Source organism: Aspergillus glaucus (assembly GCF_001890805.1).
Source record: "Aspergillus glaucus CBS 516.65 unplaced genomic scaffold ASPGLscaffold_1, whole genome shotgun sequence".
NCBI lineage: Eukaryota > Fungi > Ascomycota > Eurotiomycetes > Eurotiales > Aspergillaceae > Aspergillus > Aspergillus glaucus.
The window spans coordinates 1,195,594-1,221,644 of NW_019170453.1; the positions used below are offsets into that span (position 1 = coordinate 1,195,594).

The following is a 26,051-nucleotide window of genomic DNA, read 5'->3' on the forward strand; positions in this document are numbered from 1 at the left end:
GACAGAGAATGGATATATCCAGCCGTACAAGACGACAACGAATCGCTGACGGTGGTCAAGCCATGTGTTGAGTTGGAGAGTGTTGGTTGGAAATTAAAGATGGATTTTCTTCGCCGGAAGAAAAATATCGGAATGGACCGATGACGTTGATGGCCGAGCGCCGATGCGGAGATTCTAGAAGATGTCTATAGGAACATTGTATAGTTAGAAGGAATCTATATAAAAGGAATCTGTACCCTTCTATCAATTGCTTGGAATGCAATACGTGGAAGGTGGTGGTCAGCGTGTTTGTAATGCTGGTGATTGGTCGTCATTCTATACAACTCGGACTATGGACTAGATACTAAGGCATAAGATATATCCAAACAAAACGAAAAGAAATGTCATAACGGAATCAAGCCAATTCATCATCATCCTCTGCGATTCCCATAAACCGTTTCTCTGCCAGATCCCGGATTTTGTCCTCTAATACTCCCCGGCCATACCGCTCGGCCACCTTCATTGCGGCCTCGACCATCTTGCCGTTACGATCTCGCATCATCCGCACCAGTTCTAGGGCCTTCATACCCCGTTCCTCGCCTTCTCTGCATTCGACGGCCAGCATCTGCAGAAGCGTCTTGTCCAGCTCCAGTTCCTTCCGTGCTAGTTCAGCCCGCTGTGCTGGCGTGGCATTCGTGGATGACAGGAGATCCTGGAGCAAAGACAGAAGGATATTACTGCGGACGAATGCCTCCTCGAACTTGGCGCCTTCGTTGTGCGCAGCAGCAGCAGATCCATCTTCGTCGTCCTCGCTCGGGGCTTTGTTGGGCGTATCGGAGATGGGGATCCGGAAGTCGAATTCGCTGAGCAACGGGCGAGGGAAATAGGGGTATTTGTCTCCTCCCTTGAGAATGATGCAGTGGAATTTTCCTTGAGCAACAGCAACCGGCCAGTATGTCTCTTCTTTCCGTCCACCGGCCAAACGCTCCAGTTGCTTGGTGTCAAGCAGTGGCACCCAGCGAGCTTGGCCCGTAGTGCGCCAGTGTTGCAAGATGAGCAAAACGCCTTCTGAGTCATAGATACAGGGGTCCTATGGGTTCCTTGTTAATACACGGCCCTAAACAAGCCAGCCGGAAAAGAATTCACTCACTCCTGAGTCAGAAAAGAAGACGCTCCGTAATTCTGCTCCTTCTGGGAGGGCAACTACATCCTCGTTTTGACAGATTTCGTCACGTTTGACATTCTCCAAAGTATAACACAGCGTTGCGGTGCGGCCATCACTGCTCAACGGTCCATTTCCAATCGTCATGATGTAGTCCCGCCAAGCAGCGCAGGTCACAGCTGGGCTCTTTTGTCGGTACACCTTGTAAGGTGTTCCAAACAATGTGTATACGCGCACGTAGTCTTTTGTCGTCACAGCCACGATGTAGGAGTCACTCAGCGCCAGCGCTGTTTCACGTCAGTCTATAGCTATATCAATACCGGTGATTGGGATTTACCTCTAATTCCTTCGCCAGCCGGCAATTGTGTTCGCCAGTCAGCTCTCGTGGTCCATGTCTCATGAGGTCGATAGAATATCGTCGCAGGATTGCCGTCCCTAGGACTGTTGGAAAATAATGTGCCATGCCCATCTAGATCATCATTAGCACTGTTCTAAATCGTCAACCAGACTCCATAGCACTTACTTAGACATGCCTTATCATATAGATACGGGTCAGTGAAATGAAAGTCTCGATGCAGTTCTCGGTCATAAAACTCCACTGTGACTGTGTTATGCGTCTCCTGATCGACGGTCCAGACAGCACCCGTCAAGTTCAAACTAAGATACCGTCGACTGCCTCTCCACGGCGTGCTTCCAGGCTGGAGTGGAGAGTGGATTCTTGGCTTGGAAAATGAAGTCAATAACCGTTTTTCCGCGTGACCATCGGGGTCATCCAGGTGCTCATTTGTCCGCTTGCCGAATGGGTTCATGCCTTCAGCGTACCCAGCGCCATCATCGTCATCAACGAAATCTGCCATGCCCGCATCGGAACCACCAAGGATATCATCGAGAGAGTCAGGAGTGCCTCCCCTGCGTTCGATCGTCTCCTTCGGCCTACTGGCCAGTGGCCGTCTCACATTTTCGGAGATCTCTGTCAAGGGCCCGGGGAAAATAGGTGCGGCTTGAAGTGGTTTCTGAAGGAGCGACTGATGGTTTTTTGATACAAAATCGTCATAGATAAAAAGCTCTCCGTCCGACGTCGTGAATGAAAGCGAGTTTCTGGTGGGATGCCAGGCGAGGTTGATCACGTTCGGGAAGTCGTGGCGTTCCAAGACCTTCTGGCTTTTCGTTTCCCAAAGTAGGATTTGTCCATCTGCCCCAGCTGTAGCAAGAAGCGCACCATTGGGTGACCAACTGATCGCCGTGACGTCTCCATTGTGACCACCCGAGAAAACCTTCTCTTTCTTCCATTCGGCTGTAGAATAAATAGCGATGTCTCTTGTTGCTTCAGCGGACGCGAATGCCGTTCCATCAGGATGCCACACTGCTCTCGACGTGGCCTCGTCTTCGGGTTCAAGTCTTCGAATCACGCCGTCGAGTTTTCGCAGCAACTCCGGTTCCTCCGAGACCGTGGAGTAGATGTAAAGGATACCGTCCGTACAGGAAACCGCGACATATCGTCCGCTCGGGTCGAATGTGACATGTTTTGTTCCTTTTCCTTGCTCGCGAAGGTATTTCACTTTGGTCATGTCCTCGATGTTGACAATCTTCACGGTGAGCTCACTGGTTTCAGACAGCTGTTAGCTCTTTCCTCTCGCCGTATTAAACCACCGTGCACAAACTAACTCGCTCGCAACTGCAGCCCATTCTCCATCATTCGAAATCCCAATATCTCTTACCGGCAGAGCGCATCGTACCAGTAACTTTTCCATCCTGCCCGAGTTGATCTCATATTGCCAGACCGTTCCATCTTCTGCTCCCATGATAAACGAGTTGTTCTACCAAGCACCCATTATTAGCCCCTCGAAGTTCCTTCCCGACCGGTCAAGAAGTGTTGGCAATCATACAGTGGCACCAATTCCCAGGTTTCCGTCCACGCCCTCGTCGACTGTCGTGGGCTCGCCATCTTGTCCGACAGTGTAGATTCGAATCGCTGAATTGGAACCGCCCGTAATGACTCGACGACCATCGGGTGTATATCCCAAGACTGTTGTCCCTGGGGTATCTAATTGCGGTTGGCCATTAGCAATTCGTCCTAGTACAATAAAGTAGTCTCTTCGCTCTGACTTACGAGCTGGTCTCCCCCGGGGACGAATCGCTTCGGAGGACATCACGAAAGCGACTTAGAGAATTGATTCAATATAGGGATTGAGAACGTATATCAAGCAATTCGCGCCATTCAAAGCGTCGTCCACCTCAAGTTGAAGTCTCAATGCAGTCAAGTCGGAGATCTACCTCGACGCGTCGCGCCGCATCACGCGTCGCGCCGCAGGGAATTTAGCCTAATTAGGTATTAAAAGGGCTTAGGGCACAAGGTCAGGGTTGGCTTGTTTCTCAAGGTTTATTTGAATTACTTCAGCACACGACTCTATTCGTATTCATCTGACGGTCCATTTGCAGCAAGAAAATCGAAATCAGCTCCATCTTGCGCCTGGTTTACCGACCGTTCATACAACCCAAAATATCCCCGTCTCCGTTTCCTTTGTGCCAAAACACCCTGCTCCTCTAGGGTCTGTTTCCTCTGCTCAATGCGAGCACCTAACAACTCGTCGGAAACATCAAGATGAAGTCGCCTCTCAGTCAAATCGCAGGTGATCAAATCACCTGTCTCAACAACGCCAAATGGTGACTCTGGCAGAGCTGACTCGGGCGAAATGTGAAGAACAATCGTACCGCCTGCAGTACCTGACATTCGTCCATCTGAAAGGCGTAACATATCTTTGACTCCCGCCTCAGCAAGTTTCCGCGGGATGGGGATCAAACCTGCTTCGGGCATCCCGGGATTTCCGATGGGACCTATTCCTTTTAGGACGAGCACCGAATCCTTTGTCACGGGAAGATCCGTGCCATCGATTCTTGTTGCCAAGTCGGCTGTATTTTCGAAGACAACGGCGGGTCCTGTGTGGGAGAGAAGCGAGCGGTCTTTGGATGCGGACGCTTTCATAATCGCCCCGTTCGGAGCCAGGTTTCCGCGGAGGACAGTAAGGGAAGAATCGGGGTACAATGGATCAATTAACGGTCTGATGATCTGCTGTGAGAATGAGAAGGTCCGGAAAGTAGACGCATCTAAGACCTCGCCCAATGTCTGGCCTGTAATAGTCATGGCTGATAGTTCAAGGAGTGGGTGAAGGGTAAGTAGCAATGCCAACATGCCTCCTGCGTTGTGGAAATCGTTCATATAATTTTCCCCGCTGGGCTTCAAGTCAATCAATAAGGGTGTGTTGCGTCCAATTTCTTCAAATGTCTGCAACGTTATCACACCTTGAAGGGCAGGATGCCGATTCGCGATTGCCATCAAATGCACGACCGCGTTCGTTGAGCCTCCTATTGCCTGGAGGACGATAATTGCATTCACAAAAGATTCTTTCGTCAAAATCTCTTGTGGCTTCCGTTTGATCTTCGCGACGGCCACAGCATTCGCGCCCGTCTCTTCAGCGATCCGGAGCCTTGCAGAGGATACTGCAGGCGCTGACGCACCCCGGAGCGGCATCATGCCCAATGCAGCAGTGACGCATGCCATTGTACTGGCAGTTCCCATGACACCACACGTTCCAATCTGGTTAACGCATTAGCTACCTGAGCATAGTCTCGAATAAGGACATGAATACGAACGGTCGGTGCGAGTTCGTCGTTAATAGCTGAGATCTCCTCGATATCGATCTCCTGCGCACGAAAAGCTGCCCAGTTATTCCGGCAGTCAGTGCAGGCGCCGATTCTCTTGCCCCGGTGGCTTCCCGGTAACATCGGGCCCGTGATGAGAGGCAGGACCGGCTTGTTTGCTGAGATGCCACCCATAAGCTGTGCCGGGACGGTTTTATCACATCCTACTATTGTCAGTGACAATGAAGCATTCATAATTCATAAAGTACACATACCACCAATCGTAATACACGCATCAAGCGGATGAGACCGGATCATCTCCTCCGTGTCCATACTCATCAGGTTCCGCAGAAACATGCTAGTCGGATACGAAAAGGATTCATGAACACTGATCGTGGGAAATTCAATAGCTAGTCCCCCATTAAGCTGCACACCACGTTTAGCTGCCTCGATAAGCTGTGGTACATTTGCATGACACGGGTTGAAGCCGGAAAATGTGTTCACTATGCCGATGATAGGTCGGGAGAGGGCATCTTCGGAGTATCCCAAGCTCTTAATGAATACTTTTCTGAGGAATAGAGAGAAATGCGCATCGCCGTATGATGTTAGGCCTTGTCGAAGTCCTGAGGTAGAGGAGATTGGGGTCGATAGATCATAGTCTTTGCTCAGATGGGGTGTCTCATCGTCTTGTGTCATTTTCGATGTGAATACCCCAGCTTCTATGTAGAGCTGGACGAATTGCTTGAATGCATAGCTTGCGCATAGTGGGATTGGCTACCTTTATAGTTCTTCTCCAATGCCCACGGCGATTGTTGTTGTGATCGGCCAAAGTCCGTCCCCGGATATTTCTCCGCATTGATAATATGGTTCGTCATGCTCGTTATTGGTCTTCGCAATCAGTCCAGTGCATGATGAATGAAGCTTAGCTCGGTACTGGCATATACATATTAAATCATTATATTTGTCTATGAATTGTCGTGAGGCCTGATCTGAATTTTGAAACCGCCACGCATATGCCACCATTCCCTCTATCAACCAAAAAAAAGAAAAATAAAATAAAACAAAATTGATGGCTTATACTCTCGCCGTCATCCGCACTCTGACATCTTTCTTTGGTGAAAATGTTCCTGGAGATGCCTTGCGCCCTGGGACAACCAAATGCTTTCCACGCATCGGTTCAATGTCCCACATGGAGACAATTGCAGCGATGAAAGCCAGGTTCTCCCTCTCTGCCAGGACACGCCCTTTACACCTCGTTACGCCGCCACCAAAAGGCTTGATGGTGTACATCTCGGCCCGTTTGGCGCCCGTATCGGGATCTGTCGTGATGAATCTCAGAGGATCGTATCGGCTTGGGTTCGAGAAGTATCGGGAATCGTTCTGGAGAGCGCCATGCGAAATTGCAATGCTGTTGCCTTTGGAAAGTTTGTACACCCGAGGTTGTTTTAACCCATCAATGGCAGCATCCTCTTTAGATTCCGTAAGGGTCAGGTCGGAGTCAAGTTCCTTGAGCGAAAACCCCGCAGAATCCAAACGCAAGGTCTCGTAAAAGCTGGCTTTCAATAGAGGACAAGAAGTGAATAGTCCCTGAGAGTCAATCTTGATTTGAGGGGGCTCTTCGAACGGAAATCCAGTCTCCTCACGGCTGGGTCGGGATGCCTTCACATAAGGAGCAATTTCTTTCCGAATATCTTCCAGCAGCGAAGGCTCAGCGTACACGCGAATTAAGTTCCAAAACACAATGTTCGTCGTATTTCCATTTATGGCCCATAGCATAGATAGATGTGCCGATGCGCTGACCAACGATGAAAAGCCCATTCTGTGCATAGCACGGGCCCTTTGCTTAATTGGCTCTGCAATATCATCGAGATCACGAAATTTCACACCAGGGTCTCTACCATCATCCCAAGCGATGAAAGCTTCTTGGAAAGTCGCCAAGGCCTGCAAAAGTCGACTCCGGGCTTTGTATGCCGCAGGGAGACCCGGAATTGGTAACCAACGGCGCGCACCTTTCGACAGGTTTGAGAACTGACTATCCAAGATCCACAGGTCATCGAATAGGTTTGGGAAATCCTCTATTATGGCCTGGCCAAAAAAGCCGCCCGTGGTGATTTGCGCAGCAAAATTCCGTACCAGAGCAAATAGATTAGCTTCGCAAACATTTTTCCCATCGATGTTTTCGACTGTGACTTCACTTGCGCGTTCCCAAGGCGTCTGATCCACCATACTCCAGGAGAAAGTCACCAGATTCGGGGTTTCACGCTGAACCCGACGAATAAACGCAGTCGTGGCTTCAGTGATGAACGGTTCCTGGAGAAAATGGCTGACATATTGATGAAGCTCTTGTCGGTCAGCAGGACTCATCTTGCGCACTATGCCCGAGTCGCCGAAAACCCTCTCCATCACACGGTCGATAAATGGGGAATTGGATGCGCCTCGAAATGCAAAGACAGACTGGGCCATAGACGGCGAAGCCACCACATTTTGTTTCGCACCACCAAGGATAATGCCAAAGACGGGCTCACCCATGTAGTCCCTAGTAATTCTATTAGCTCCCATATAAATTGTGCTTGGTAAGTCCACGGGGAAGCTAACCTAGCTTCTCTCACGCAGCTCGTCATATTCCACGCAAACGATAAGCCGTGTCCCAGCCATGGAAACCAGTATGGGGCCATTCTCACAGGCCGGAAATCCCCAGAATCTGTCTTGCTAGAGCGGCATTGGAAGTCCGTGATGATACGTGTAGTGATGCAAGTAACGGTCAGAGTAACCAGAACAGTCACCCATGTTAGCCCCGAAAGTGCATCTTTAACAATTTCTATCAAGTTATCTGCCAACGATAGATAGTTTTCCATTTTGAATTTTCTTCAGATGAAGAGAAGAGAGAGGCAACGCGGGAGAAGACACCCGACTGACTCGGACGAGCACAGAGCCAGGCCAAGGAGTATCAAGTAATAAACTATGATTATACCAAATAGAAACCAATCACTCCTTTGGTTAAATTTGAAATGTCAAAAACAAAAGGGGTTGTATAAAGACAGGGATTCAAATACGTGTACTGGCTTCAGCGCAGCATGATGGATGACAAATTATGCAGATTTATGCAGATTTATGCATATGGATTATATAAAGTTATGCTTCACAAATATCAACTGGACAGGTTGTGATTCTCAAAGGAGTTTCAATTACTATCATGAAGGTAAGTAACTACTTAATTCTAACATCCCGGAACGCCAGAGTCGTCGACACATAAAGGTTAAGATCAATTACCACTCTTGAGGTTCTTCTGGAGAACTGCACTGTCATTCTCATATTGCCCGATCTTGTCCTGGGACTTATAGATCTTTTCCAAAAGCCAGTGAATCCTCGGGTGAAGTTCTCGAGGTTGTTTTGGCAGGGCGCCCAATACAGCGAGTTCTTCTTCATGCTTTGTGATGGAGCTGTTCTCTTTCTTCAACAGCTGCGACAGAATCGAAAGATCCAGACGGCTGCTCAATGCTTTGTTCTCGGCAACTCGCTTGAATGCCGTGCGATAGACTGGCTTCGCTGGTTTGACGGTGTGTGGGAACCCGTTGGTGGCACTGATCGCGATGAGTTCTGCTTGTTCCAGTGCGAGGAGGATCGCTTCGCCGTTCTCCTTGAACAGGTCTGATGTAAGTACTTTGTTGTATGGCAAGGTGCCATCCTCAGAGTGACCGAGGGCTTTGATCAAGTGCCAGGCCTGTTCACGAGTCCAGTGCTGGGGCTGATTGTCAGAGCCCAGGATAAAAATCTTTAGAATCTCAGAAGCGGATTGCTCGATGATACGGTTGACAGCGGCTTTCATATGTTAGAAAAAGAAATGTGAAAACCATAGCATTGCATCCACATTGACTCTTACCTTTTGGAGTTTCTCCCGCTTCAATTCGATGCGCCATGAATTCCAAATCTGATACTCGACCTCCCAGCACCTCAATACAGTTGTCCAAGTCCTTCATGTCATCTACAGTCTTTACTTTCTCGTTGCCATCCTCCATACTCGACTCATACGCCAGAAGATTGAGGACGAACTTCCTTCCGACGTCTAACGAGCAGTCACCCATGGGGATGACTCGCAGTACCTGGTTAGGCAAAGCTTTGCTGAGAGGTTTAGCGAAAGATACATCTGTTGTCAAGAAGATCACATGAGCAATATACTCGGTCGTCAGTCCGGCAGCCCATTCAGTGATCTTGTCGTACACCACGCTGTTCTCTTCCGCGTTGTGCAAATAGTTGTCAATGATCACGACTGGGCGCCGTTCAGGGTGAGCCTCCAGGTACTCATCATCAGACAGATGAACGTCTTTGTCATCTAGTTTTCTCGCTTCCAAGCCGACTTTTCTCAAAGCAGTAGCAGTGCTCTGCCAGATATTGCTGAGCTGGCTGTCCAATGTCTCTGAAAGGCCTGCCTTGGTACCAATCATACCCTGAGATGCGAGATCGATGAAGCTGCTGATACTGTTCATCCATGAAAAGACCGGTCGATAGCCAACCTGCTGGGCGGCTCTTGCAATCTTTGCAGTGTCTCCTCGGGCATCTTGGATCTGCTTGCAGTCGATGACGACCTTATGTTTATAGTCCTTCAGCACATTGTCTAGCACGAGTTCACGTTTCCCTGAGCCACGTGGTCCTTGGACGACGATAAAGGTCTCGACATTTTCCTGTAACCATGATTGCAGCTGTGAGATATCGCCTTGACGGTCTTCCCAAATGGCACTGAGGCCGCGAGGATCGGCTCTCCGGTTTCCGAAATATATGATGTTCGCCTTACTAATCTGTTGGCGGGCCCAGTGCAAGAATTCGTTCTCTTCCGTCGGAAGCGTGGCTTTAATCTTTATCTTTATAAAGAATGTGCGCATGGGATCAAATACTGTCACAGAGATGGCCGCAATCAACGCTGCGAGGGCGGGGATCACAATCCTCGGATGACTAAAGATCCAATCCTTAATCATGGACAGTTTGATCTTTCGCTCATATACTATCTTGAACTTAGTCCCGGCCTTGCCACCACCGTGCTCTTCCGGGATCGTGAATCCATGCAGACAATTCCGCGCCATGACGGCGTACCGGAGTCGAGAGAACTCCACATGGGCATATCGTGGGTTGGTCTTTGAGTCTGACGGTTGAGGGTCGATCTCCTGCAACTTTCCATATGGACGAAGAAGAGAGTACAGATTCTCAATAGTCAATTCCGCCGCAGAAGTCTCTGGCGAAGTCGGCAAGAACTCCACCCTAAGTCTCTGACTGGGGATACGATAGAGATCCTCAATCCATGGCTTTCCCAGCACCCGGCTAACATAAACCCCTTGGAAAGGATTAAACCAAGGTCTGATTGGATTCTGCTGCAGGTGATCTTTGATAGCGTCCTCGATCTCAATGTCCGAAACATTGGACTTGGGTGAGTATTTGACGAATGCACCGCCTTCTTTCGTACGGGGGATGACCTCTTTGATTTCCAGTGGTAGATTGTCCGGTAAGGCTCGTTGGATGATATGAATTGGCTCAGATGCAGCGAAATGCGGTCGATCGATCCGTTTCAATGCTTCCTCGTACGACCAGCTTCCATCGAGAGGGTTTCCTAGTAGCCATTGTAATCTGGACGGGAAGATGTCTTTTCGGTCAGTCATGACACAGACAGAGCCCAGTACAGATTAGACCCTTACTATTGATAAAGAGCAACCCTTCCCCCTTGTTCACACCAATATGACCCGACTGAAGAGACGAAGCCCGCCGTAGATTGGGCGTAGAAGTATACGCGGGGAAGACCTTCGGAGATCTCCAGCGTACTGGGACTCCCGACGAGGCAATTCGCATCATCTCTGCGGGACTGGGCGCATGGCGATGCGGACTGTACAAAGAAAGAGAGAAAAAGAAAACAGAAGCCTGAGAAGAATGGCCGAAGTTGTCCAGAGAGTCTGGCAGCAATGACGTCGATCACCTGCTGCTCCGCGATTACAACATGTGACGGCTTATTACAATATTTACATAGTAAATGTGTATCAATACCGTTATTGGGTGTTTTTAAAATTACGCTACGATTACCTCCGATGTGATTGTACGATATTCACGCCCACCTCCGACGCAACTCCAGAAATAACTCTCATATCAACTGCACAATGGGCTGGTGGTGGTCATCATCTCCTCAAAAAGACGAATCGTCGTCTCCGGCTGCGACTCCAGCCCCTGACGCAGCGCAATCGAGGACCTTAACGCGAGACGAGGACGAACTCAAGAAGTTGTTCGCTGCATTCGAGAGCAGCAATGCCAACAATAACAATGCGACAAGCCCAAAATCATTAGATCCCTCATCCTCGACACCCACTACCGATTCCTTTGCAAACCAACAACCACAACCCCCCTCAATCGCTCCCGAATCCCTCTACCAAGATACCATGTCCTGCCGCTCCGCATTCGACTACGCCTTCTTCTGCCAGTCCTTCGGCGGCCAATTCGTCAACGTCTACCGCTACGGTGAACTACGCTCATGCAGCGAGCACTGGGATAACTTCTGGCTCTGTATGCGGACCCGGTCATGGGGGGAGAATGAACGGAGGAAGGCGATCCGGGACCATAATCGTAAGAAGGCGATCAAGTATAAGACCGGGCCGAGTAGTGAGGATGTGTGGGATATGAGAACGCAGCCGGTGCAGAATGTGTTCCAGGGGGATTTTGCTGCGCTGGAGAAAGAGATGCAAGCTGAGGAGGAAGCGGGTGGTGCTGGGGCGCGTGTTTAGTTGAGTTGAGGTCAATGGTTGGTTGGTTATGATGTGATGTGAATTTCTTTTCTTTGGTTCTTTATTCCTAGGATGGTTATGATGATATACCTGTGGAAGATTGATCACTGTACAATAGACTGTTTCTACTCTTGAATGAGCCTATGGTATTCACTTTTGTTTAACTAGAATGAGATTCTCCCTATTATACAAAGCAGACATTCCCTTTATCTTTATTATTATTGTCCTGTTCTCATTGAGTGTCAATGCTCTTTTTCTTCTTTTGATTTATTCACCATCTTTAATAACAAGAATACAAAGAGTCTTGTTTGGATAAAAACTGCATTATAAAGACGCCATGGAATGAAACTACCAGCATCAGATACATGGCACTTCTCAATATCCATAGTTTCCTAGAGAATCAAGTCGATCCAACCTAGTCTAGAAACGCACCATACAAACATGTATATACGCTTCTCCCGCTTCTTCCCGTCCTTCAAGCCCTTATCGGACTCGAACTCGAAGGATATATCCTCACCCTCGACATTGTCCCCATCGTCACCCTCGATCCCAGACTCCAACTTGATCTCGTCCACACGAACCCGAATTCCATTCCTCTCTCACCTCCAATCCAAACAACAGCAGAAACAAGTCCGCTGGGGCCCAATCACCGAAATCCCCCCAATCAAACCAGAACCAGAGGCACGTCCACATCCACTCCGAGGAAACCCCCTCCCCCAACTCAAATCCAAACCCAAGCACAGCAATGCCAAACCAATCCGCAGACCCCCGACCCCATTGGACCAAGAAATGTTCCACAGAAACCTCTGGGAGATGATCCACCAAGCCGAAGCAAAGGTAAAGCTCAACTACGAGTATCTGAATCTCTCCGGTGAGAGTGAGCGTGATGATCGTGTCCTCGATGCGTGGTTCAGGGTTGAGGAGCAGGCGATGCATAAAGGGGTGAACAGGGTTGCTAGGACTCCGGTTCAGGCGCTGGTGCAGGCGCAGGCAAGGCCGAAGATTGCGAAGAGGAAAAAGAAGACGAAGAGAGTCAAGGTTTGTTTGGCGAGGGGAGTGTTGGAATCCGAGAAGGAGGGAGGACTTTTTGGTGAGGCTGAGGTGTCTTTGAAGGGTATGGAGATGGGCCAAGGTGCTGAGAAGGCTATGGATGGCTGATTGTGTTTATTATTATTATCGAGCTCTAAAGCTATGACAGACCATTTTCCATGAGCCCGAGGCCTACGGCTAGCCTGCGGCCTCTTGTCCCTGTGAGTCCCTGAGGCAAGCCTCCTTCTATCATCTTTCTGATCCTTTTCCTCGCCCCAAACCGCCTGTATGCGCAGGGCTTTTGAGCCTCAGGAGAGTGCTCTCCCTGTGTTTTCGGGGCAGGGTGGGTGTGGCCTAGGGATTGTGTTGTTTTGAAGTTATGGGTTGTCTAGATATATTGAGAGGTCATTGACAGCTGGATTCCCATGCATATGCTAAGCCAAAATCATGTACAGGTATTGGAGGCAGCCACTGTATTCAACCGATAATAATATGTACCTCTAAGAAGTTTCTGTAGATCAGACGCTCGCATAACAGCGTAACAATTGAACAAAATAAAACCAGCAAACAACAAGTAAATCACCTGAACGAACCAGTCTCCTCGTTTTTCAGTCCCCCGATTTTGGGTATCCACCAAAACATTACCCTTTTATCTTTCCGACGCCCAACTCCGTTGACAATTGGTATCATGAATCATCCCAGTAATGCGCAACCACCAAATCCTTGGCCAATAGTAACTACAGAAGCGCTGCTTCATGCGACGACGATGTTCTCGGTAGTTTGAGGAACTGCATCAATGGCTGGACGACGGATAATACCGCCGGTGACTGGAAGCCTGGAGCTGGTGCCCACGAGGAATGCGTCGACTTCGCGAGCGCACTGGCGACCCTCATTGATACCCCTGTGAAAGTCAATTAGCAACTAAATCATAATCTATAAGACTGAGAAGTGACCTACCAAACGATAAGAGATTGTCCGCGGCGGCAGTCACCCGCAGCAAAAACGCCAGGAAGATTGGAAACGTAATGACCAGGGGGAGTCTTGACATTCTTTCGAGCATCACGCTCAATTTCGTCACCCAGAAGACGGTCCTCGGGACCCAAGAAACCCATGGAAAGGAGGACAAGATCGGCAGGGAAGAACTGCTCACTGCCATCGACGGCCTTCATGTCCCAACCGCCAGAGGCACTCTTGCTCCACTCAACCCGAACGGTTCTGATTCCCTTGACACGGCCGCTACCATCATCGACAAACTCCGTCGACATGACACAGTACTCACGAGGGTCATTACCCATATGAGTCTTGACTTCTGAGTGACCATAGTCGACACGGTAAATACGCGGCCACTGAGGCCAGGGGTTGTCACGAGCACGCTCCGGCGGAGGCTGGGGGAGCAGCTCAAAGTTGGTAACAGACTTGGCGCCGTGACGAACAGAAGTACCAATGCAGTCGTTACCAGTGTCACCACCACCAATCACAACAACGTGCTTGTCCTTGGCAGAGATATACTCGCCGTCGGAGAGACCCGAGTCAAGGAGCGACTTGGTGTTGCGGTGCAAGAACTGCATAGCGAAGTGTACACCGTCGAGCTCACGGCCAGTGACCTTGAGGTCACGAGCGACAGTAGCACCCGTCGCAATAACCACAGCATCATGGCTCTCCTGGAGAGTCTGCAATGATATCTCGTTGTCGGGACCGACGGCAACGCTGGTAACAAACTTAACACCCTCAGCCGCCATGAGGTCTACACGGCGTTGCACAACCTTCTTGTCCAACTTCATGTTAGGGATACCGTACATCAGCAAGCCACCAATCCGGTCAGCACGCTCATAAACCGTAACACTGTGGCCGGCGTGGTTGAGCTGATCCGCAGCGGCCAGACCGGCAGGACCGGATCCAATAATGGCAACAGTTCTTCCGGTACGAGTCTTGGGGGGACGAGGAATCATCCAGCCCATCTCAAATCCACGATCAATGATGGCGCATTCGATGGACTTGATGCCAACTGGGTCTTCGTTGATACCAAGAACGCATGCACCCTCGCAAGGGGCAGGGCAAACACGACCAGTGAATTCGGGGAAGTTGTTAGTCATCAGCAGACGGTTCAAAGCATCTTGCCATTGGTTCTGGAACACGAGTTCATTCCACTTGGGGATGATGTTGGAGATAGGGCAGCCAGTGTCTGATTGACAGAACGGGACACCACAGTCCATGCAACGAGCGGACTGGTACTTGAGCTCATCCTCGCTCAGACGGCTGGAAATCTCACCCCAGTCCCGGGTACGACTGATCGGGTTGCGGTACTTTTCACTGCGGCGGCTATACTTCATGAAGCCTCTCGTCTTGTCGAGGATCAAGGCGGATCGCTTCTTCTCGGTCTTGGAATCGCTGATACTGTCCTCAATGTCCAGCATATCCGTCTTCTTAGAATCTTCGTCCGCCTTCTGCTTCGGCTTCTCCTTGTTCATAGGAGTACCTGGGAGCTGGGGCAGAGTAAACTCCGCTTTCTTAGCAGCCGCAGCTTTGGCGGCCTCTTCTTCCAAGATGCGCTTGTAGTCCCTGGGCAGCACCTTAATAAAGTGAGGAAGAGCACGAGTGAAGTCCAAAAGAACACGAGCAGCGAGCTCGGATCCAGTGTAATGATGGTGATCCTCAATCAAGCCGCGGACGAAAGCAATCTCAGAGGGATCCTCAAGGCCTGAGATCTCAACCATCTCCATGTTGACCTTGGAGTGGAAGTCTTGGTTCATGTCCAGAATGTACCCAATACCGCCAGACATACCAGCCGCAAAGTTGCGACCTGTAGATCCGAGAACAAGCACACGACCGCCAGTCATATACTCGCATCCGTGGTCTCCAATACCTTCCACCACGGCGGTGACACCGGAGTTCCGAACAGCAAACCGCTCAGCGGCCATACCACGGAAGAAGCAAGTACCACGAGTAGCACCGTAGAGACAGGTGTTACCGACGATGACATTCTCCTCAGCCTTGAAAGCAGCACCGCGGGGCGGGTAGATAATGAGGCGACCACCCGATAAGCCCTTGCCGACGTAGTCATTAGCATCACCCTCAAGCTCAAGTGTGATACCAGGTGCAAGGTAGGCACCAAAAGACTGGCCAGCAGAGCCCTTGATGTTTGCATGGATGGTGTCCTGCGGAAGCCCATCTCCACCGAAGCGACGGCTGACCTGATAAGATAGGGTCGCACCCAGGCCACGATCAGTGTTGACAATGTCGCACTCGATGCGGCAAGGCAGGCCCTTCTCCAATGCGAGCTCCGACTCGGCAATCAGTTTGTTATCGAGGCGAGTGTGAAGACGGTGGTCTTGCTTGCGAACATTGTAGGTCGCAACGCCGGGTCGGAGTGAGTGGGCCGGTGTGAGAATGAGCGAGAGATCGATCCTCTCCTGCTTAGGGTGGGTTATATCGTCCCGGACCTTGAGTAGTTCTGCACGTCCAACCATCTCGTTAACAGTCCGGATGCCCAATCTGGCCATGATGGCACGCATCTCATTAGCAAGGTAATAGAAGAAGTTGATCACATGCTCTGGGGTACCCTGGAACTTCTTCCGCAGCTCAGGGTCCTGAGTGGCGATACCAACTGGGCAGGTGTTCAAATGGCATTTTCCTATTGAGGCATTAGCTGGACAAATTATCAAAAAGGAAAAAAGGAAAAAAGGAAAAAAGGAAAAAAGAGCATACTCATCATGATGCATCCCATGGCAATCAATGGGGTTGTAGCGAAGCCATATTCTTCGGCACCGAGCAAACAGGCAATGGCGAGATCGCGGCCAGTACGCAGTTGACCGTCGGTTTGGACGACGACACGACCACGCAGGTCGTTCAGAACGAGGGTTTGATGCGTCTCTGCCAGACCCAGTTCCCATGGGAGACCGGCATACTTAATACCTGTCCAGCGGGAAGCACCGGTACCACCATCGTGACCGGAGATAAGGATGTGGTCGGCCTTGGCTTTAGCAACACCAGACGCAACAATACCGACACCCACCTCGGAGACCAGCTTGACGGAGACGCGGGCACGAGGGTTGGAGCACTTGAGGTCATAGATGAGTTGTTTGAGGTCCTCGATGGAGTAAATGTCATGGTGGGGAGGCGGGGAGATCAGACCGACACCCGGTGTGGAGTAACGGGTGTGGGCAATCGGGCCGACGACTTTGTGACCGGGAAGCTCACCACCCTCACCGGGTTTGGCACCTTGAGCCATCTTAATCTGCAGCTCGTCGGCATCAGCCAGGTAGTGAGAGGTGACACCGAAACGGCCGGACGCAATCTGTTTGATGGAGGACCGCATTGTGTCACCGTTCTCAAGTCTCTTGCTACGCTCGGGATCCTCACCACCTTCTCCAGTGTTGGACTTTCCGCCCAGACGGTTCATGGCAATAGCCAGGGTGGAGTGAGATTCCATGGAGATGGACCCATAGGACATGGCACCCGTCACGAAGCGACGGACGATCTCAGTCCACGGCTCGACCTGGTCGATGGGGATCGGCGCCCGTTGCTCAAAGTCGAAGTCAAGCATGCCACGAAGAGTGCAGTTCTTGATCTTCTCATGTTCAGCCTTGGCATAAGCCTCGTACGACTTGTCGTTCTTTGTGCGCACAGCATCTTGCACATTGGCAATGGCGACGGGGTCGTTGACGTGTTCCTCGCCTCCATCACGCCAGTGATATTCACCAGTTTCCGCAAGACCTGGGACCTCGACGATCTCGCGGGATGGATAACCCGCTTCGTGGAACGCAAAGGCATCCTGGGCAATCAGTTCGAAGGTCACACCCCGGATACGGCTCGCCGTGCCCGCGAAGCAGCGGTCAATAACGCTGTCATCAATACCAAGGGCCTCGAAAATCTGTGCACCCTTGTAGGACTGTAGGGTTGAGATACCCATCTTACTCATGACCTTCAAGATACCACCGTCACAAGAGGCCTTGTAGTTTTCGATTATCTTCTCGTCTGAGATTTCCTTGCGGATCAACTTTTCTCGATTCATCTTGAGCATGCACTCCATGGCCAGGTAAGGATTGATGGCATCAGCACCATAACCAACCAGGACACACATGTGGTGAACCTCACGGGCCTCCGCGGTTTCCACCACAAGAGCAGCCAAAGACCGCCACTTGTTACGGACCATGTGATGGTGAACCAAACCAGTCGCGAGCAGCGCCGACACGGGAACACGGTCCGCAGACGTCGCGCGGTCCGAGAGGACGATAGCCTTATCTCCGCTGTTGATGGCCTCTGTCGTGGCATCGCAAATGGTATCAAGTGCCTCAAGATAGCCAGGCACGCCCTTCTTCTTCTCGAACGTGATGTCGATGACCTTCACGGTCCAGTCGTGGTGGGCCCGACTCATGTTCTTGAGAGCGTTGAACTCGGGAATGGTCAGAATGGGAGAAGGCAGGAGCAAGCGGTTGCATTGCGAGGAGTCCATCTCTAGGAGATTGCCCTGAGGACCGACATAGCAGTCCAAAGACATAACAACTGCCTCACGAATGGGGTCGATGGGAGGGTTAGTGACCTGGGCAAAGAGCTGACGAAAGTACTCGTAGAGCAGACGGGGCTGTTGTGCAATGCAGGCCAACGGGGCATCGTTACCCATCGAACCGAGGGCTTCCTTCGAGTCAGCGGCCATAGGACCAAGCAACAGACTGACCTGCTCAAAAGAGTACCCGAATGCCTTGAGGCGAGGTTCATTTTGCACGGTGCTGTCGTCCAGCGTGAACCCTAGGTCGACGTTCATATCCAGCAACCGCGTGTTGATGGCCGGCAGCTTCAACAGTTCTTTGTCGAGCCATGTCGCGAAGTCCTGGCGATGGGCCACAGTGTGCTTGAGCTCCGAGTCGTCAATGATGCGACCCGCAACGGTGTCAACCAGCAACATCTTTCCGGGTTGCAGACGGCCCTTCTGGATGACGCGCTCGGGGTCAATGTCGATGGTACCCACTTCGGATGCACAGATGATACGGTCATCGTCTGTGACGTAGAAACGGCAGGGGCGCAATCCGTTTCGGTCCAGGTTCGCACCGCAGTAGCGTCCGTCCGAAAAGGTGAAGAGCGCGGGACCGTCCCAGGGCTCCATTTGGCAGGCTGCCCATTCATAAAAGGCCGCCTTGGCAGGGTCCATTCCCGGGCTATCTTGCCAGGCTTCAGGAATCATGATCATGACCGCCTCTGGCAGGGACAAGACGCCGTTAATCATCAACAATTCCAGAACATTGTCAAACGCAGCCGAGTCGGAGCCGCCGTCCTCGACAATTGGGTACAAGTAATCCAATTCGTCGCCGAAAATGTCTGATTTAAGGACACCTTCTCTGGCGCGCATCCAGTTCTTGTTTCCACGAAGGGTGTTGATTTCACCGTTGTGGGCGGCCCAACGCAATGGCTGTGCCCGATCCCAAGATGGGAAGGTGTTGGTGGAGAAACGAGAGTGGACGAGGGCAAAGTGACCTTCATAGTCAACGTTCACCAGGTCATGGTAGTACTCGTACACCTGAGATGGAGATAGCTGACCCTTGTAGACTATGTTTCTGTTACTCAGAGAGCAAAGATAGAACCAATTGGCCAAGCCAATGACATGGGTTGCACGTTTCCTGAGAACGTACAATTGCAGCTCGAAGGTCTTGTCGTCGAACGAATTAGGGTCGGTGGTCTCCGGCTTGTTTCCATCGCCGTAGGCCGACCTGAGGACGACGAAAGGCTGCATGATAATCGGCTCCCGGGACAGCGCTGCGGGACCAAGGATGGTCGAGTCACCGGGGACTTCACGCCATCCCAGTACCCGCAGACCCAAGGAGACAGCGATCTCTTCGAAAGACGCAATAGACTCCTTCGTGGATTCCGGTTCAGGTTTGAAGAAGAGGTTTCCGACAGCATACTGACCCAAGGGAGGCAGGTCAAGTCCGACTTCACGAGCGAAGTTCTTGATGAAGAACTTGTGAGGGATGCTGGTCATTACACCGGCACCGTCACCGTCTCGCGCATCAGAGCCAACAGCACCCCGGTGGGTCATGTTACAGAGCAAATGGCGGGCTGTTCATGTGTCAGTCTTCTGTTTCTTTTCGCCAGATAGGATGGTTCTTACCATCACTAACAATTTTGTGACTAGGCTTACCCTTGATGTGACTAGAATGCGTCAGTAATCCTGTTGGTCACCTGGTTTCAAAGATAGAAACTTACGCAGCGAAGCCTACACCGCAGGCATCCTTTTCGTATTCAGGATCGTAAAGACCCTGCCGCTCGGGCAGGGTGTTTGCCCATCCATAACCGCGCTTGGGGGTGTACTCCGAATATTCATTGGGAGTCTGCTCTTCAATTATAGGGCCATAGATTTCCTCCAAGTTCAGACCCATTCTTCCGCCGGTGACCGACAGAGGTGTAGTTCTTATAAGGAGAGATATCGCCGCCGCGGTGGTCGAGGGCGTCCGGAGAACTCGATTGGGTATGAGGGGTAATTCTCTATACCGTCAAGGGAATTTCGAGGTCCAGGACGCGGGAGGAAAGAGATGAGAGAGATGGATACCCAGCGTCTGGCTCCAGGAGAGATGGGAGAATTGGACTAATTGATAAAAAATGGGGAGAGGGAGGAAGAAGGAGAGATGGGGGGAGAAGAAGAGGAGGGGGAGACTAAGCAAAAAGAGAGGGCGGCGGGCAGTGAATGCGGGTGGAGGATGGTACGTCGGTAGGCAGTAGCAGTAGCAGCGGATGCATGCACAATGGGGGGCAGCCTGTTCATTAGTGACTATGCCAATTACAAGGGTATGCCAATCATGCTTTCTAGTAGCATGACTCCATTTCTTTCTGGTATTGTATCCCTACTGTGCATTCTCTACATAGTACTACTCTCTGCCTGTTTACTTGTACAATATCCGTATAAGTACTCGTATACCGTACACAGTCCAGGACATGCTCCCTCCTATTGTTTGGTACTGTTTGGTACTGTTTAATACAACCCCATACTCCGAAACCACATCTGTTCCTAGATATTCCGCACCCTCTTCAACCTTCCGCTCTCGGTCTCTCCAACTCTCCGGATGCAGCCCGCGGAGTGGTGGGAGATAAGCATGGTTCCAGCCAATCAACAGCGGGGGTTTTGCAACCGGGTTGACCCAAAACGATTAGGTTGAAACTACGTCAGTCAAGATCCAACGTAGTGGGGCCGTCAACTGGAGGATTTACTTACAGTGCTGTACTCCGTACTACTGGTATCCATGATACATCAGGCCATTCAGTGCATACAGAGTGCTTGCCTGCTGTCATGCGGACTATACAGGAGCATGTCAATTGATAATTGTTTTACATGCCACTGGTTACAGTTCGTATATAGAGACTGTACCTGGTAAATTATACGTACTGTAAATGATCATCTCGAACCAGATGCACGGTCTTACTGTGGGGCAGTGCTTAAATGATTAGTCATACTCTTGCAGCGACTTCAAAACAACTCTCATATCCATGACAGCTGGGCTCGTTGGGCTTATTAAATTTACATAACTAATATGCAAGTTCTACTCTGTATCCTATCCAAGCACTCAGTAAGTGCACTGTTCATTCTGAAAGGGACCTCGTCCCCACATCAGGTGATCAATACCTTACCGTACAGAGCATGTATCAATTGGTTCGCCTCCAATGTCGGGGAGTTCCGGAGCTCCCCGCATGAGGACTCTGGACTCTGTTCATCATAAAAGTACGTACTCTGTAATGTCCGGCATGTGACTCGTTGTGTTGACATTCTAGTAGCCACGTAGAAAACAATGCGTTCACGGGGCCTCCATGCTTACTTCTGATTCGTCCCGGGCATTGGAGTCGAGATCTTAAATCCGACGACGTTTACACCGGTGGACTCTCCAGTCCGACACCCGAGGCTTAGAATGATAACAAAAGCAAACGTGATGATAATCGTAATGAGAATAGTCGTCTATCTGCGCTGACCAAATTGAAGGAGCCATCCCTGCTAGGTTAGCGGATATAGCATACCCATTCGGGTAACCGGCTTCCTTGACAGTAAACCAGGATAACATTTCCCTTTCATTCCAATATTTGCTGATGGCCCAATTCCTCCACCCTTATAGGAACCGTCGTACTCTCCTGCAACCGTCACCTGACCCATGCCAATGTTCCGCCGTCCGGCTTCTCCCGACCCTCCCCCGTCCTGCCTTTGTCTTCTTTGGGCTCACCGGAGAAAGCAGACTGCTCGGGCGATTCCGGTCTGTACTCTTGAGTACATACTGAGGGGCGCAGTTGCAGATGCGGCAGATTTGACATGACGGATCCCAATGTCACGTTATTGATGGAGAGTCATTTATGCCTCAGGTATCAATACCGACTCCCACTGTAACATCTCAACTAGAACAAAACAAATAGAGAAAAGCAGTAGACCAATGTAACTGCCATACTACAATCCTTATTCAATGTTCTGGTGCTATAGAAATATACCATCATGCTCACCATGTTGTTGCTATGCGGAGATGTTTTGGTCCGCCTTCTTTCCGAATTTGACCTCTTGAACAACAAGATTGCATTTTCATTGTCTGGCGCTACCTGCAGTACTATATTTGAAGATACCCGGGTATAATTATAAATACAAGAATCACAATTTATGCTCCGACCTTAGCTTGTTCCATTAGTCTGCACGACTGCATGTTCAAGCCTTGCGCCTCGCCGCGAAGATCACCGCAAACAAAGGCTATCATTGAGATTTGAAGGGCCAAAGCTACAATTGAGCAGAAAAGACCACTGGCTTGATCTTGTGCGAGGATAGCTTCTATCTGCTTCAGCACCGACCAACCCGTCGACAATGTTAACCTTTCCGCTTATCGTCCCCCGCGACGTAAGTGTCAATCCCATATCAGCTTTACAACAAAGCTAACCAACCCATCTACAAACAGTCCCACGAGCTCTGGTTTGGCTCCTCTCGCTCCCACGGCACCTCCCATCAAAATCAAACCCACAACGCCCGCCGCAGCACCAATGGCCATACCCTCAACCGCCCCCAATACCCTCCCACCTCCACCGGCGAAAGCCTCTCCGCACTACACCTCGAAGAACGCGCTCTCCGCGCGCGCAAAAACAACATCGCCTACTTTGGATACTCATGGATCAAACCCGCGGGGTGTTCGAAGACAATGTTGGGGATGAGGGAGGAGGAGGCGGAGCGGGAGGAGGCGTTTGCGGCCGCGCAGCAGGAGATCGCGGCTGCCGCTGCGGCTGCCGCGGCGGCAGAGGCGGCTGGGCCCGAGGAGCAGGGTGAGGAAGGGGAGGAAGGGTTCTCGGGGATGGAGAGGGATTTGGATGATGATATTCCTGATGGGGATGTGGAAGGGCTTGTGGAGGAAGGGGAGGAGGGGTTGGAGGAAGAGGATTTTGGTGATGAGGAGGGGTATATGGAGCGGGATTTGGACGATGATGTCCCCGAGACGTATCCTGATGAAGAATATGATCTGGAGAATGGGTTGGGAGGGGAGGAATTTGAGGACAACGAAGGGCAGTATGAAGACTTTGATAACCAGGTTGACCTTGACGACGAGATACCCTCCGCCGACGGCGCAGGAGAGGATCATGATGATGACTATGATGATGAACTCAACGACGAAAACGAATACACCTACAACCAAGGCGAAGGACAAATTATGAGCGACCAAGGCATGGCCCGCGACCTCGACGATGAAATCCCCTCAGCCGTCGAGGACGCCTCAATCCAAGGAGAAGAATGGCAACACACCGACTCAGAAGCGGAATTCGACGACGATGAAGAGAGTTTCTTCAATCCCAGAAACAGTCTCCGCAACTCCCTCCGCATCAGTAGCCTCCGCAACAGCACCTCCAGCGCTCATGGACACGGACTCCCCCAGCCACCATCTATCCAGCGCCTACGTGGTCGCGAAACAGAGGCACAACGGCGGTTCTTGCAGCGTTGGAGCGGTGGTGGGGATTCGTTTGTTGCGGATTCGAGCATGATGGTTGATGAGGAGGATCTGCGTGCTTCGGTGACGAGTCGGGGGAGTAGGCGAAGTGTGTTTGGAAGGTTTTCAAGGAGAACGGGGGGGCCTAGGGATAGTCTTGATGGTTAATGTACATGAGACTTGGAACTTGCATGGCTGGCGTATGGTCTGGATTCGGGTGCATTCCTAGACATAGAGTAGGAGTATAATCTATTACCATGGTACAAGACAGATGTTTTACTTATTAGATGATAACCATCGTATTTAATATACAGTGGACAGTAGCAAAGCACCATCAATGCAGAACCATAACTCCATCCTGTAACTGATCACTGTCACAGTTTGAACGATGCAACCCAAACGCCCACCCAACATGCAACGAAATTATATATAACATAGGGTAATAAACAATACTGACGATCCAGCGAGACGAAGTGTGGCGATATGCAAAGCGGACCATCAACTCAACCAAACATACGCAAAAATTAAGAAAACCGCAATAAAAAACACCAGCCACACGCGCCAGCCGACACCAGTACGCTCTGCCATCCGAAGCATACGGGTCATATTGCCCTTGATACGGACACGGGTGTTGTCAAAGGTATCGTTGAGGTCGGTGAGGTTCGAGGTATCACGGATTTCGTCGCCAATGGCCATTGTCATCTAAGAGGTCAACACGTCAACAAGTACTCGACGGACCAAAAGGGCTGGAAAGCAACATACATTCTTCAACATCTTCACCTTGGCACTAATCCCCTCCACCTCGGAATCATTCTGCGATTCCAGAGACGATAGAACAGCGTCGGAGTATTGGCCCCTACCCTCATATCAATACATGTCACAAATCCTGCCTGTCATGGACAAACGTACTTGGAGTTTGGCGTCGCGCTCCGAAATCCACCTGGAGCATCCCCGCTCACATTTCCACTATCACGTCCAGCGCTGGAATACCCTCCGTAACCGTATCCGCCCACTCGGCCTGGCGATTTGCTAGCTGGTCGTGAGTTGCCATCGTATGAGTCGAAGAGGGATGAGGCGGCGCGGGGGTCGCGCTGGCGGGGGAATCTAGAATATAACAGTTAGCTGTTGTCCTGTAGAGTATAGGAAAGTGAGATCGGAGGATTAGAGGTGTAGCTCATACCGTGAAGCCATAAGTCGTTGTTGTGTACGAAGTACTTCTCGGAGAAATAAATAGTAAGGCAACGCAACAAGGAATCAAAACCGGTCAGACCAGTAGAATCAATAAATGTGCATTGCGCAAAATCGGAGAATTCAGATATGGGACTAGTCAAAGCAATCAAACAGTCCAGACAACCTGGCTGTGTCTTGTCCAGGAGAAAAAGAACGAGCTTGCGGCGAAACCGACGATATCATGGGCCAAAACACAGGTCAGGCTCTGATTGGCCGCCTCCACTAGTGCACGTGAGCCAGTATACAGATTATTTTATTTGTCTTGACAAGATCACAGTAGTAATAGAAGCCCCTACTCAGGTGGAAGGCTTTTGCTTGCACACATATGTATTTGTGCTATTTGTATGAGAAGTCTATGCGTATCTTTGGACCGTATGCTATTATCATAATAACTTGATTGATCCTTCTGGTATCACTATAACCCGGCAGTTGGTCATAATAAAGCGATAAAGCTGTACGTAGAAAAGAAGACAGGACATAACAGCATAAAACTCCCTCCCATTAAACCCAGCGCCTCTCATTATTCTTTTTTTTTTTTTTCCCACCACCCCCGATTCCAGGATAATCATGCTTCCGATTTCGAGAAAAGGAAAAAAGAGTTTATAGCGACATGATGTGGAATTAATCGCGCATCTTGTCATCGTCGTTCTCATTGTCGTTGTCCTGAGGCGCAAAGTCCTCATCGTCATCGTCGTCGTCCATCTCGTCGTTCTTGGTCTTCTCAGCCGCTTCCTGGAAGTCGATGTTCTTCCCACGTGTGCGGCGTCCGCCTTGGATGATGTTCTCGGAGGAGATGGGTTCGAGGTTGCCCTGGCCCTCGTCTTCTTCTAAGAAGAGAAATGTTAGCTTTCTGGGATGCAGGAGTCTCGTAGTGTAGGTCTCGCAGGAAGTGGTTCAATAGTTCGTCGAGCGAAACTGATGGGACCGAGGTGAATGTAATCGAAGGAGGGACGGTATTTACCTTCAGGAACCTGAAACAAAAACAACGTCAGCATCCCATGGTGTGTTTTTGGCACTTCGACCGGAGGAACTCAGAACTCACCAGCTCTTCGTTTTCGTTCTCACTCTCCTCGCTCTCCTCCTCATCCATGCTCATCTCGACCGAAGGGTCCTCAGCCTTGCCCTTGCCCTTGTACGCAGCCGCATCGGGGGCATTGGCCGCGGGGTCGTTGAAGTTGGCACTCATGATGGGTTATGATATAGGAGAGTTGATTGAGGTTGAAGAGGAAGGGTATTATAAAATCAGTGGGAAAGAGAGGATTGTTTTGAAGGGAAAAGGATGGTGAATTGGGAGGAAAAAGAGAAGAGAGAAAGAGAAGAGAGGCTCGAGACGGTGTGGAT

At 50.5% G+C, this 26,051-nt stretch overlaps 9 protein-coding genes across 9 annotated transcripts; 3 read left to right on the forward strand and 6 right to left on the reverse strand.

The window, feature by feature from the left end:
* Window positions 1-277: 277 nt before the first annotated feature.
* On the reverse strand, window positions 278-3,369 carry ASPGLDRAFT_41418 (WD40 repeat domain-containing protein). Its single transcript, XM_022545404.1, has 7 exons — window positions 3,252-3,369; window positions 3,028-3,185; window positions 2,807-2,958; window positions 1,665-2,743; window positions 1,479-1,610; window positions 1,130-1,428; window positions 278-1,069 (listed from the first exon to the last, which is right to left on the reverse strand). Exons 1-7 carry the CDS (start codon window positions 3,289-3,291, stop codon window positions 395-397), a joined length of 2,535 nt encoding a protein of 844 aa, XP_022406100.1. The 5' UTR covers window positions 3,292-3,369; the 3' UTR covers window positions 278-394.
* Window positions 3,370-3,504: 135 nt separating this feature from the next.
* On the reverse strand, window positions 3,505-5,537 carry ilv3C (putative dihydroxy-acid dehydratase). The gene is made up of 3 exons (XM_022545405.1): window positions 5,056-5,537; window positions 4,793-5,004; window positions 3,505-4,736 (listed from the first exon to the last, which is right to left on the reverse strand). The coding sequence occupies exons 1-3, from the start codon at window positions 5,474-5,476 to the stop codon at window positions 3,549-3,551; spliced, it is 1,821 nt and encodes a 606-aa protein (XP_022406101.1). The 5' UTR covers window positions 5,477-5,537; the 3' UTR covers window positions 3,505-3,548.
* A 178-nt stretch (window positions 5,538-5,715) lies between these two features.
* Window positions 5,716-10,615, reverse strand: ASPGLDRAFT_71126 (uncharacterized protein; the record flags this gene model as incomplete). The annotated part of the gene is made up of 5 exons (XM_022549538.1): window positions 5,716-7,316; window positions 7,376-7,586; window positions 8,051-8,599; window positions 8,661-10,409; window positions 10,462-10,615. The coding sequence occupies 5 exons, from the start codon at window positions 10,613-10,615 to the stop codon at window positions 5,855-5,857; spliced, it is 4,125 nt and encodes a 1,374-aa protein (XP_022406102.1). The 3' UTR covers window positions 5,716-5,854.
* Window positions 10,616-10,912: 297 nt separating this feature from the next.
* ASPGLDRAFT_41422 (EMI1 family protein) lies at window positions 10,913-11,758 on the forward strand (the record flags this gene model as incomplete). The annotated part of the gene is made up of 1 exon (XM_022545406.1): window positions 10,913-11,758. A coding segment is annotated over one exon (620 nt), but the record flags the coding sequence as incomplete, so codon positions are not given.
* Window positions 11,759-11,973: 215 nt separating this feature from the next.
* Window positions 11,974-12,690, forward strand: ASPGLDRAFT_21551 (uncharacterized protein; the record flags this gene model as incomplete). Its single annotated transcript, XM_022543103.1, has 1 exon — window positions 11,974-12,690. The coding sequence occupies one exon, from the start codon at window positions 11,974-11,976 to the stop codon at window positions 12,688-12,690; it is 717 nt and encodes a 238-aa protein (XP_022406104.1).
* A 624-nt stretch (window positions 12,691-13,314) lies between these two features.
* On the reverse strand, window positions 13,315-19,931 carry ASPGLDRAFT_115731 (glutamate synthase (NADH); the record flags this gene model as incomplete). The annotated part of the gene is made up of 5 exons (XM_022539712.1): window positions 13,315-13,462; window positions 13,519-16,192; window positions 16,267-19,611; window positions 19,664-19,704; window positions 19,759-19,931. 5 exons carry the CDS (start codon window positions 19,929-19,931, stop codon window positions 13,315-13,317), a joined length of 6,381 nt encoding a protein of 2,126 aa, XP_022406105.1.
* Window positions 19,932-22,375: 2,444 nt separating this feature from the next.
* On the forward strand, window positions 22,376-23,648 carry ASPGLDRAFT_21553 (uncharacterized protein; the record flags this gene model as incomplete). Its single annotated transcript, XM_022543104.1, has 2 exons — window positions 22,376-22,408; window positions 22,467-23,648. The coding sequence occupies 2 exons, from the start codon at window positions 22,376-22,378 to the stop codon at window positions 23,646-23,648; spliced, it is 1,215 nt and encodes a 404-aa protein (XP_022406106.1).
* A 330-nt stretch (window positions 23,649-23,978) lies between these two features.
* On the reverse strand, window positions 23,979-24,671 carry ASPGLDRAFT_31143 (SNARE domain- containing protein; the record flags this gene model as incomplete). Its single annotated transcript, XM_022544016.1, has 4 exons — window positions 23,979-24,182; window positions 24,243-24,336; window positions 24,390-24,584; window positions 24,661-24,671. 4 exons carry the CDS (start codon window positions 24,669-24,671, stop codon window positions 23,979-23,981), a joined length of 504 nt encoding a protein of 167 aa, XP_022406107.1.
* Window positions 24,672-25,331: 660 nt separating this feature from the next.
* ASPGLDRAFT_21555 (histone H2A.Z-specific chaperone CHZ1) lies at window positions 25,332-25,896 on the reverse strand (the record flags this gene model as incomplete). The annotated part of the gene is made up of 3 exons (XM_022543105.1): window positions 25,332-25,537; window positions 25,672-25,681; window positions 25,753-25,896. 3 exons carry the CDS (start codon window positions 25,894-25,896, stop codon window positions 25,332-25,334), a joined length of 360 nt encoding a protein of 119 aa, XP_022406108.1.
* Window positions 25,897-26,051: the final 155 nt, after the last annotated feature.